Source organism: Accipiter gentilis, chromosome 28 (genome assembly GCF_929443795.1).
Source record: "Accipiter gentilis chromosome 28, bAccGen1.1, whole genome shotgun sequence".
Lineage (NCBI taxonomy): Eukaryota > Metazoa > Chordata > Aves > Accipitriformes > Accipitridae > Astur > Astur gentilis.
In genome coordinates this window covers 4,964,211-4,977,256 of record NC_064907.1, presented here as the reverse complement: position 1 = coordinate 4,977,256, position 13,046 = coordinate 4,964,211, and the positions used below count along the sequence as shown (strand labels likewise).

Sequence of the window (13,046 nt, the reverse complement as noted above, 5' to 3'; positions counted from 1 at the left end):
TTGACCAGCCTTCTGGCTCAGTTTAATTGTAATGATTTAATCAATATGGTTTATGAGTAACCCATAATACCAAATACAAATACAGATCTATTGGGGTGGTGAATAGCATCTCTCAAAGGCCTTCAACGTCCAACTGTTTTGATAGGTGCCTTCAGCAATACCGTGATGCTGAATAAGAAAGGAGGAATGACCAGAGAAGATTATCACGGGAAGAAATTTCAGAAGAGGAAGAACAAGAGTCACCCTGCGTCACCCAGCCTTTGCACTGCCTACCTGGACAGGCCAAGAGCACAGAACTTTGCGTGGCCAAATTGCACATCAAATTTTAAGATACTCTACTGGGGAGAGTTGAGCGTAAAAACAAACTACTCGCCACCCCAAACTCCCCACCAAATCAGAAAGAATTCTTCTCTGGTGGAAAGCTCACACCTTGACACAGTGTACTCCTGCCTACAGTACACATCAAATGTGCTTATCAGGCCCATACCACCGCTAAGAACCACCAAATATGTAGCACTCCAACGCCCAGACCATTCATGGAACTTTAAATCTAATTCCGCCGCAGTTATTAACTGCGTAGAAAAGCACGTGAAAACGCTACACCATCAGGCATGCCCAGGTTTCCTCCAGTATGCCAATGGGCATTTGAAACATTTTGTTCCTAGGCATCTGGCTTGGCAATATGGAACTAGGAAGATAAACTCCATAATAAAGCCTGAACTGTATATACAGTGACCTGGCTATTAGGATGTTTGACTTGCATCATTCTGCTAAGTTAAACCAAGGATTACTGGCAAATCCACACAGTGGGAAAATAGTTAGAACCAGGTTAAAAGCATGAAGCCTCTCCTTTAAGAGAGATATCCAACGCTAACTGCACTTCTGCTCCTTCTGCGGCCTTGCTGCCGCCTCCCATCTCTCCATCTGCTCCTTTGTTCTCCTGCTGTATTCCTGTGGCTTACCTTGCAGTGACTTGAGCACTTTTTAGAGCACTTTACGAGCCAGGTTAACTGCCTAAGCAGACAGGAAACGAACCCAGAAGAGGAGCTAGTTTTCCACCAGCTTAGAGAGTTAAACTGGCTGGCAGAGAGAACGAGCAAGCATGAAAGTTGGCACAAGGAAGGAGGCAGGACAGCGCGCTGGGAAGAAGGAGAGGGAATTCGTCCGTCTCCATTTGGTGGCAGTAAGCCGTTATGCTAGCTCATACACGTGCGAAACTACGCACGCAGTTTGCAAGGAGAACTGCAGAACCCTTTCCTTTTAGAAAGGACACCACCCGAGACACAGCCAGTCAACTTTTAACTCCCTCGTGCGCGTAGAGACTCACTGTCTCACTGAGAAAGGCTGCAGCTGACAGGCGTCATTCTTTCATTCAGCCAGATGTGGAAGCTAAAGCGATTTCAGGGAAGTGCTACCTGGCGATCAGAGAACGGACAACACAAATATTTCCTGTAGTTCGGGGGGCAACAGAGTATTTCATTTTACTTCTGGGTAATTAAGGTAATTTTGATTAGTAACAGCCCTCGGTTCATCTCTACTACCTATGCTGAAATGCTTACGGCAGCAGCGAGCTGTGCTCTTCAGGAGAAAGAGTGTCTGCTGTGGGACCAGTGAGGATGGCCTCTCCCTACAAACCGTTGTTGCCTATGCTGCTGTGCTCCAAAGCCTCTCGGCCGTATCGTGGTATACTTTTAGTCGTTCACGGTACGCCAAAGGTCCCGTGAGAGAGAGCACCTCTCCCTCCTTCCTAGCTGCTGCAACGAGACCAAAGGTTACCTCTCCCCCGGCGGGGGCCGAGGGCTGAGCCCCCGCTGTCACCGGCGCTACGCGGCAGCGGCCGACTGCCTGCCTCGGGAGCGGGGCAGGGCTGGGCGCCGCCGGGGCCCGGCAGGCCCGGAGCCCGGCCCGCCGCTCGGCACCGCAAGCCCCAACCGCCGCAAGGGCCGTAACGCCCGCCCCGCGGGCCGGCCTCCCGTCCCGCCCCCGCCGGCAACGGGCGCGGACCTGGGCGGGACGGCGCGATACCGGCCGCTGCCTGGCGCCGGCAGGCAGCGCGGCGGTCGCTCTCCTCACGGCGGCCGGCGGCCGGCGGCGGCGGCGGCGGCGGCGGCGGGGCGCCCGAGCGGCCCGACGAGCTGGTGGTGTTCGGGGCCTCGGGCTTCACCGGCCAGGTCGTGGTGGAGGAGGTGGCGCGGGCGGCGGCCGGCGGGGAGCTGCGCGGCGCCCTGCGCTGGGCCGTGGCCGGGCGCAGCCGGGAGAAGCTGCAGGCGGTGCTCGAGCGGGCGGCCGAGAGGCTGGGTACGGGCCGCGGCGGGGGGGGTCGTGCTGGCGCCGCGCCGCCGCCCGGCCCCCGTGCCCCGGCCCCCTCCGTGGGGAGCCGCCGGCGGGCGGCTGCGAAGGGAAGGGCTGAGGGGGCGACGCGGGGCGAGCCCCCCCGCCCCCGCCCCCTGCCGATTTTTTTCTTTTGGGCAGTGTATTCCCCAGAACTGCCTTGTTTGTTGCACCATTTCCCAAGGCACTTGCACTCAGCCGATTATCTTTCTGCAGGGGTGAGCAAGATCAAGGCTAAACGGGTCTTCAGAGCTCATGCAGTAATCTCTACAGCTAGCATGTTCCATCAGGGACAAAAGAGTTCACAGCCCTTTTCCTTGCCTCCTGCTTTGGCTCTGGCCAATTTCAGCTATTATTTAGACTTGTGCTTCAATCTGATCGTAACCGTATCACCAGAGATATTTTGCAGGCATATATTCTTGTAGGGTTGACGCGTGAGCACGTGATATAGTTACGTACAGATGCAGAGGATGAGGTGTATTTGTTGTGTTAAGATACTCAAGAACATTTTGAGAACAGCGAGCAGTGTTCTGTGACTGGCAAATTGAGGTCTTGCTGTCATTCTTGCAAGACTGATTATCCTGTGTTGGGAAGAGAAGAAAATCCAGTCCCCTTCCAATGTGTTCAGGTGATAGAAGAGAGGGAAAAACTGAAGAACGAGCGAGAAGCACGGCAGAAGCAGCTTTACTCTCTCAGGACTGAGTTGGACAGGCTTCGTAGACAGCAAGGTATGGTGCGTGTCCCCCCCCCCCCGCTTTTTTTTTTTCCCCCACTGGGGTGTTTCTCAAGTCCTAGTACCTGCTAGGAGAAGTGAATACCAAAATATTAATAATAGTCTGTAGTTTAATATTGTCATACTCCGGGCAATGCAGAACTCTTGAGAAAGCAGTGACCTAATTACTATATTAAAATTAATTATGTCAAAATTTGGCTGTTACACTGAAGCAAATAGTAGCTTTTGCATCTTCTTCGGCAGCTTGATAAGTTAAATGAATTGTACTTCATGTGTTTTAGCACTTCTTTCGAAGAAGTGAGAAATAGTGACTGAAGACAAGTCATCGTGCCTTTTAATTTTTCATTAATCTTATTTGGAGAAGGAAAAGTCCTCTCTAGACAGAGCTAACTTTTTTTATTTTTAAAACTTCTGTTTGGTCCAAGTAAATACTAATTTCCCTCACCTTTGGAAAGTGATACTTTCAGGGTAGAACGTACGATTAACTCTTGCTTGTTTGGTCACACAGGGAAATAGTGATTATTAAATTGATTCTCTCTCTTGAGGATTATGGTGCCTCTGTTAGGGGTGTATATTAAGGCGATCCTTATAGAGGTGGATCGTGCAGATTTAGCGATGCTGTACCTGAGAGTCAGGTCTGTCTTTACAAATCCCTAGTCAAGATATAGCTGTAGTATTTTATATTAGTATTTTACTTGTTGCTGGAATAGTTGTACAGATCTTAAGACAATTTTCCAACTCCTCTACTTCCTTGATTGGCTCAGGAGAGATGTTGAGGAAAAAAGCGTCGTGAGAAGGATGGACACAAAGACCCCATACTGGGGTTGAGGTGAACAGATTACAAGAGAATATTATGAAGGAGATTTCAGAGCTGCATAAAGAATCTGATGCAGCTGACAAGAAGCAGTCTGAGCTTGACAAAGTGGCACAAATCCTGGGGACTAACATATTTGAAAAACCCTGGAAACCAGCCGTGGAAACAAAAGATTCCTTGGAAAAGAACAGCGAGTCAGCAAATGCAAAAGGTCTGGAGAAAACATCTTCCTCCAACAAGGTAAAGTCTTCTGGCTTCTATGCTAATGATTTTCCCACTAAGAGAAGAGGGCACTGGGGAGGCAGCTGCTCCCAAACCTTTACTAGAAGATCATTTGATGTCATTTGTTATCACATCTCATATGCTGGTTTTGATCGTGCATGCAGGTGAGAGTCAATGCATCCGTGCTTATAATTTATCTCAAGGTTTGTGCAGTTCAATACCACTTACTGGTTTTGATCTTGGTTTTGCTGAGGTGTTGGATTGAACAGTATCATGAGTGTTTGCAGCTGTTTGGTCTCAGTGCCATACCAGGAGGACAGACTTTTTTTCTCTACAACATTTCTGGCGTGGCCTATCAGGGAGGAATGTTTGTAGCAGCAAAGCTCTCTGCAAGTTTGGAGCATGTTGGTCTTCTCACTGGGTGAATATACTAACAAATCGCAAGACTTGCATATGATTGTAAGCTTAAAATGATTATTATGTACATGCTATGTGTTTTCTCTTAAGAAATGTCAGTATGCATCGGTATGGTCTCTCTGACGTGGTCTATACTACTGAGTGCTGGATATACTAACGCAGGTTTATTGCATTCCAGAAGATAGTTTTTGCTTTGGAAGTAGTGTATGATAGTAATGTCTGAAGGGTTATGCATGTATTCAGAAGATTAATTATTCTGCTTTTCAGATGTTTATTCAAATATTTAACAGAAATAGCTGATGGGAGATGGTAGATGCTTTTTTGTGTAGACCTTACTGTATATTTTTTGCAGAGAGGGAAATGTTAGTAGGATAAGAGGTATAAACTACAAGGTCACTCGGATCAGTGTATCCTGTAAACTTTTCCTTATGCTTCATCCCGGTCTGGTTCAGAGAACTCATTAGGTGCCGTTCATTTTAAGACTTGCTTTTGCGTTTTGTTTTTTACTGTTTCTTGAAACATCACTGAAGTTTAGTATCCACTTAATTTTACAAATCATTTGCTTCAGTCACCACATTGTAAAGCTAAAGTAGGTAACAATGTCTGTTAAATCCTACGTTGCAGTGTTATATTGCTTTCTTTTCTTGCAATATGGTGTGTGTGAATATATTTTTCATTATTTTAACTTCCATTGTTTGTATTGTCCAAGCCCATAATGACTTGATCCCCTTTTCATAGTTCCGTATTTTAACATGGAAAATTCTGAGTTCTAGCCAGGAACATTTAATAATTTCAGATATCTGTAGACACGTAGGACACTGCCTTTAGTCTCTAAGATTCACCTTGTAATTCTGATTGTTAACTTTTTTTTTTTAATGAAGAGAAAGATGGTGCGGGCCTATTGACACTGAGGTTGGTTGACTGCCAACCTAAGGGCAGAAACGTGTGCCTTTCTGCTGATTTGCAAGCTCCTTTGTAGTCCCTTGCTGCTGAACCTGTGTCTGTGTATTGCAGTTACATAGTCGTTGCAGAGGTGAGCCTTGTTGTACTAAACAGACAGATTGTCCCTTGTGGGCTCTGAAGAGCAGCCAATTATAAAGGCATCTTTGAGCTGGGGTTAAGCACAAACTGGGTTTAAGAGTTGGCTATCACCTATCTATGTGAGAAGCATTGTCTTTTTAAAGTTCTGATTGAGATAGTATTTTTATAGGATATGTTGGGTGGGTGTATGTCTGTAAATAACACAAACAGTGACACTTCTCAGACATCATGAACATCCTTCCATGCACCTCCTGCAGATTGTAAGTTGATCTTCTCATTGTTTAAGAGAATGTCAGCTTTGTGGTGTTCTTGCAGACAGAATATATGCAACTATTTACTTGGTCACTTCCTACTCTGCTATCAAGAACTAGGTTGTATTGGGATAGTGCTATCTGTGGGGTGCATGGTAGCCTGGGTGTCTCTTCATTGTTTGATTTACAATGTATGTTGTGTGGGTTGGTGTTAATAGGAGAGAATCTATCCCTGATTATCAAATGGAATTTCAAGTAAGGCAGATGCTATTTAATAGTTTTGAATCTGCTTAAGTAAATTTGTTCAACACCAGTAGTGAATAACTTGGAAATCATGCAACCAACTCGGGTCTAAGTTAATATGCTATTCTTTCCAGACTGCCATGCAGATTAGAAATGATAACATAATGGGCTTTCAGCCATTGAAAATGTAACTCAAAACTCAAAATACATCTAGTACTATTGTAATCTAAATTAGCAGGGCTCATTCAGATCTGTTTCAGGGATTATTTGTTTTGCTACTCTGCAGTGTTAGTATAGTATTAATTTTGGCTAGAGTCCTGAAATGTATGATGTCTTTCTGTACAACTCAATGTAAGTGCAAATATCACATGCTTAAATCACAAGATGCTTCACCTTATATACTTAGGTAGTTAACAAAACACCATCTTTCTATTAATGCTAAGCAACGAGTCTCCTGGAGAATTCAGGAACTCTCAAATAATCTGATAAATCTGAGTTAAATACATTTAGTCACCTAATTCTTACTTCTTTTTTCATTCTGCTTTCATCCAAGCTACTTTACAGTAATTTCTGAACGCTTCCAGGGGAACCATTTTAGGTCTTCTGGGCACTGTTTGGCTAGTATGGTAAATTGGAACTATTCAGATCTTTATGTGAAACCCATAAAGTGGGAAGGGTGCATGCCATAGGGAATTTGTTCATTTGCTTCCTTGATTACCTACAACCATCCAGCCATTACATCTGGGAACCTTATTGGAAGCTCTTCACTGAGGCCATGCAGCGTCTTAGTTGGCAATACCAGCTCTCTGAAACAGTGGAATTAGCCTGGGTGCTGAAAAGCAGGTGATAAATTTTTTTTTTTTTTTTTTTTTTTTTTTTTTTTTTTTGGCGTGTGTGGCTACTGCTGGAGGCAGGTTCTGATTTCTAGAGCATTATGTCTGTCCTGCCTTGTCTTAGAGAAGTGTTTCCTTCTGTTCAATTTAGGAATCAAAACCTGCTAATGAAAAATCCAGAGGTAGAAGCCCGAAGCCAGCAGAATCCTCTTCACAGTCCTCCAAACATCCTTTCCAGTTGGCCAATATTTATGAGTATTATGATGCAGGGAACCACTGGTGCAAAGACTGCAATACCATCTGCGGGACCACATTTGACTTTTTCACACACACGCATGATAAGAAACACAGACAGGTATGTTGCAGGCTTCCTTCACTAAGTGCATTTCATATCGCTATAAACGTTAACACCAAAATACACATCACAGAACTACATTTTACAAGCGAACCTGAAGTAATAATGAACCCAAGAAGTTGCTTGTCAAATTCTTTTTCCCTAATGTTGGACTTGAGCAGTTTGTACAGGTACCGGTGTGTTCTGACTAGTGTAAATGGGGCCTGTGTCCAGTTCACTCGGAAACTAGCATTTGATATTTGTGTTTCTTATGTTTACCTGTTCTTTGCTATCATTTACATTTTACCCTTTTCACAGGTTATTTTCTCCTTATAAATTGCAAAATGGGAGGGGAAGGAGAGGAAAACATAGTTCCTGTAAATATTTGCAAGTTGATTCTGATGTTCAGTGTTCTGAAAGGATGTTAAAAAGGAAAAAGACAAGTGTACTTGCCTTGCTAGTGTAATATATGAGCCTGTATACCTCTGTCACTGTGCAAATAGACCCTGGATCCTTACAACAGACCTTGGGCTTCGAAGACCCAGAGTGAGACCAAACAAGACTCCATAAAACGCATCGATAACTGTTCCTGCCAAAGGTACGTTAATTTTTTTTAGCTTGGGTGTCATCTCCCTTTGCCCTCCAGCAGGTTCCAGTTGCTCAGAGAAAGGAATTTCAAAACTTTACCTTGTTAGAGGAACACATATAGATGCTGTATTATTAGGTAAAAGACAAATAATTTAATTTCCTGGTTGTTCTTGTGGAAAAAGGTCATGAAGCAAGAATGCAGGAAAACATAGTGTGGTTCCTTCTCTTCTTTTTAGAGTTTAGTTTTTTCTTTTGCATACCACATGACTTTTTCTTTCTCCAGTATAGTTCTGAAGTGATTTTTGCTAACATATTAGAATTCAGAACACGACCACAAGAGCTTGCTGTGTTTGGGCAGAACTTGTGCAATACTCCACACAGTCTTGCAACAGACTCTTCCATTCAATACATTTTTAGTAGATGTGTCCTTGAAAAGTCACTGATAAGTACTTGGTTGTTTCGGAGGATCCACAGGGGACATCACACACAGACCAATGTGATCAAGTGAAGCCCATTTACTACAACTTTTAGCCCAGTTATATACCTTATGCGCTTGTGCATGTGCCTTATACAATACTCTAATGGGTACAATACCCTGTCTCACGCGACGCTATCTTATCCTCTGTTGGCTGTGCAAGCTTCTTCACGAGGTGTCCAGCAGTTACTTATCTCGTTCTTCGGCATCCAGGAGTTGTTTGTCAGGCTCTTCTTATCTTCCTTTTTCCCAGCGTACAAGGACACAGCGTCCTTGTCGGCTTCAGCACTTTGTAAACTTATGCTTCGTTCCCAGCTAACGGCTGGATTGCTCACGTGCCCTCGCCCAGCCAAGAAATCCTCAACAGGGAGATACTAAGGTAAAACGTGAATGCTTCAGCATCCGTACAGCTGGACATTTAAATAAGAGTACGGAAGAAGTCTCAAAACTAGAAACTATTGCATCCATTAGGTTGGAGTCCAATAAACTTAAGAAGATGGGCATTGAAAAAACAGTGGATAAAACAGAGATTACTGATTTTGCTACATGGACTTCTGGTAGTCAGGAAGATAAATTTTGCACACGGATTTCTCAAAAAGATATGCCACAGCTTGGATTGCAGTCCTCAAATGCCTTGTAAGTCAGTCTGTTGAACTATTGAAAAAGTAAACAAACTGGAGATCATAATGTTACCAAAAGAGAAGTGTAGCTCTAGAACATGTGCCATTGGCAGGAATGGAAGGAAAAAGCTACTTGCAGCCAGGAATCTGCAAGTTGGATTACGGGCCAGGTAGATGTGTAGCTGAAGTCATAATTATCAGAGATAACACAGTAAAGATGTCATATCTGTCAAAGAAAAATTCTAGAAAAGGGGCCTCTGATGTGACCAGTGACTTAAATCCAGATCCTGCCAAAGCAAAAGGCTTGTCATCGCTTCCTTTCTACTTTGATCTATAACTGGATGTTTCTATTCCGAGTCCCAGATGTTCCTATACAAGTGTAGGTCTGAAACATCTGTGGGGTAGGACTTAGGCTTGCTCTAATTAGCCTGTTGGACTTGTCTAGCCTACTGTGGTAATATAGTAGGGTTGTAATACATCAAATTACAGTTTCCCACCAGCTGCTAGTAGATGAACTCTGTGTGGCTAATTGAGCTGCTCTGTGAGGTAAAAGTTATTTTTGAGTGTGGCTTCTTCATTTTGGTTGGATGGAGTAACAGGCTGTTACAGTAAAGACCAAATCCTTTATACGTGATGTTAAGCACAAGAACAAAGTATGGGGATTAACATATTAATTTGCTCTTTGAGAGATTTTTTTTTTTTTTTTTTTTTAAATTCTGAGGTTTGCCAAGAGTTGACTGGACTGACTGGGTTGCTGTGACATAGCGGGTGACTATACCTGGAAGTTCAAAAGAGGGAGTTCAGTCTTTCTGTTTTGGGTGCAGTGTATCAAAATAATACTGTGCATTTTTTCTTAAATACTCTGGCAAGCTCTGACTTTGTGCTTCTACCTGGTTAATAAGGCAGCCTTCTCCCTACTATTCCTCCTCCCCCTGACAGAGTATCAGTACACAGATGTCCTGAAAACTGTGTCTACTAAGACCTGATCTGTAGACTCATGCTTTCTTACACTAGGCCTGATCTTGGCTTGTTTACAGAAAGAGCTAATTCTGGTTTTTTTTCTTGTGCCCGCTTAAGAAGGTAATTTTTCAAGAGAGGATATTGTTTTGCAGATCACTTTTGTAACATTTGTATCGAAGGCTTTGTTTTGTGTGGCAACCTTTTGATACGAGATAAGAAATGACAGAAAAGATGCACTAGTTCAGCAGTAATTATTCAATGTACTGTAAAGCAGTGCTCAAGAATGATACTTTGAAACTGCAGTTGCTCTAGATAGCTATATTGTAAGTAACATATTAAGGAGATAGACGCAGAGAATTTGCCACTGCATGTGATAACATTCTCCAGGATGAAACCTTTGATGATGATATTTTGTGACACAGTCTCTTTGTCAGTAAGCTAATGTGCATGGAAATGCTGAGTTCACTCAGATGTTTTCAGTGTGCTTTTCCTTACAGTTCAGTGCGGGAATCTTATCAGTTTAGATGTTCAGCATTGCAGATGTGATGAGGGTGTGTTTCTCAATATGCACACAGCATAAAGTAAATCTATCGCAGGACATCAGTCATAGCAAAAGTTAATAAACTGTGCTTTTGTTTTACTTGTCAGTTACAAAGGTCCATTGTTAGATGACGGAGCGCTGGCTCAGGCAGTCTCTCGTGGAGCCAGTTCCCCTGAATTCACCAAACTCTGTGCTTGGTTGGTATCTGAGTTACGGCTATTCTGTAAACTAGAGGAAAATGTGCAGGCAACTAACAGTAAGTAGCCATAACTCTAGCACAAACGTGCACTTAATGTATGTTCTTGCATGCCATAAAGATTTGGGCTGACAATTGCCAAATTTGTTGTACCAGGGAGCACTGTCTGTGCGCTGTCAGATTTTGGTTATTTTCCACCTGAAACTTGCCTCATGAACAGCCAGTAGAGATTGAAATAATAGTGAGGCTCAAACAGTCTTTGTTCTGAAATTAGCTTTTTCTTTTAATTGTTCAACCATAGAACTTTTTTTTAAAATTCTTGGATGGATTTAACAAAACATTAGGTTTTTTGGGTTTTTTTAATTAGATCATGAGAATACTTGTATTTCAATGCTCCTGTTTGTAATTTTGATGTAAGAAATACCTACTACTGTTCAAGGAAATGTTCTCATGACTACAGTAACGATATTTTCTTTTTATTTTTGGTTACCTTAACTCTGTGATTACTATGTATTTTTCCCCCTTTATGAAATACTCTGGGAGAAGGAGCCTGAAAATGTTCGTTTGTTTATTATTTTGGCGGAGGAAGCAAACCTTAGTTTTCAAAAAATGTTGGTTTTGGTCAACTGGTCATGACATTCTACAGATTAAATTGGTGTGATAACCTGTACTTCTGAGTATCTAATGTATTAACTTGTAATGCTTTTATGAACTTAACTTTCAGTCTACTCGATGGCCAAAGATTGCTGCATTTCACCTCAATATCTGTTCTTTTCCTCTTTCTCTCTGTTTTTGACATGTCCATCCTTTCTTATTTGAGTGTATTTGACTCCCTAGCTCTGTAACAATACAGCATTTCACCTCTTCTAGCAGTATAAGGTTCCTACTATGTTTTGTGTAAAAATACAATCCAGAAGTACTCTAGCACCTATTTCAAATTCTTTAAACGCAGTGATAGAAACATTTTATCTGTAGTACCATCAAGCCCTACCTTCATTTTGTGGGACTTGAGTTTATAAATAACAGACATTTTGGGTTGAAGTCCCTTTTAAAATGAAGGAAAACTGTTACCTCTCATTGATCGCTATTTTTTGCATAACTTGGCTTAACAAATTCAGATTAGTTTCACTAATTTCTGACACAAATATCAGTCTAAGCTTTGATTTACATGACCTGATTATGAAGTAAGATCATTTGACAAATGTGAGCTTACAGGGAGAAGTGGTAAAAGCGTGAGAGCTCATAAACCATGTTATTTGTGACTTTGTCAGAACTACCTAATACATTTGTAGTGGGAAAAGTTAGTTGATACTTAAAATACCCCTGTAAAATTTGCGATGTTTTTAATGTCACTTCATTGTAGAAGTTGCCAGTGGCTCTCTGTTGTAGCTGGGGAAAGCTGCCAGTGAAACATAATTTTACAATAATGAGGAATATCATGGCTCCAAGTAGGTTGTGCTGTGTCTTTGAGAAACTCAAAGAACACATTTGGCTTCCATTAAAAGCAGGGTTTTAATGTTAAATAGCAACTGGAGCAAAGCATAATTTTTTATAATTTTTTTTTTTAAGTATCCAATTCATTCTACTCACAGCCAGAGATATATGTATTAGGTGTAAAGAAATTACTATTCTTTTCCTTCTAAGGTCCAAATGAAGCAGAAGAATTTCAACTCGAAATGAGTGGGTTGCTGGCTGAAATGAACTGTCCATATGCATCATTAACATCAGGAGATGTGACAAAACGCCTTCATAATCAAAAGAACTGTCTCCTGCTGCTTAGTAAGTTAAAGGGGTGCTTGCAAGCAAATCTGTTTTTGTGCAAGAATCATAGTATTGTTTCTTATACTTAATGATATACTGTTTTGTTTACCACAATGTATAAACAGTTACCTAAAATGATGAATTATTTCCCCCTGTAATTTATACTGTCAGAATGTTATACTTTTGGGTGTAATAAACTTACCAGTCATTCTGTAGCCAGTATAGGATGGAAGATACTCTGAATATTAACATTTTTCACATTCACTAGCAACAGGCCTGTCCTGTTACTTCTCAGGAGGTACTCTGAAGAGGGAATAATTTGAAGACTTCTGCCAGGATTTAGCCACTGAACTTTGTTTAGAAGGGTTGTAAAAAAGACAGCTAACACCAGATGCATCATCGTTTTGGAGTCCCCACCATGATGACTTGCAAGGTGCAATAAGACTTGCATTTTCCTACACTCCGACAACAACTGGAATTGTTGTGAAGAAGAGAAAATGTTTTATCCCAACTCCTAGTTCTTTTGATCATCTCCCTGAGTAAATAGCTTCAATGTTGCTTTCTGCTGATTGAAAATAAATTAGCAGTAGCAATGGTGATGTCTTCCCTTTACTTTTCCACCCAGCAGATCTCAATACCTAAATTGGTTTTATTCCTGCTTAGGAAATGTTAGAGGAGAAGAAATA

General features: G+C 42.2%; 1 protein-coding gene across 1 annotated transcript; it reads left to right on the top strand.

Moving 5' to 3' along the window:
• Window positions 1–1,407: 1,407 nt before the first annotated feature.
• Window positions 1,408–6,865, top strand: LOC126051522 (translation initiation factor IF-2-like). The gene is given in 6 exon segments (XM_049830847.1): window positions 1,408–1,643; window positions 1,645–1,803; window positions 1,805–2,077; window positions 2,079–3,059; window positions 3,829–4,118; window positions 6,785–6,865. Coding segments are annotated over 4 exon segments (1,137 nt in total). The 5' UTR covers window positions 1,408–1,616; the 3' UTR covers window positions 2,757–3,059; window positions 3,829–4,118; window positions 6,785–6,865.
• Window positions 6,866–13,046: the final 6,181 nt, after the last annotated feature.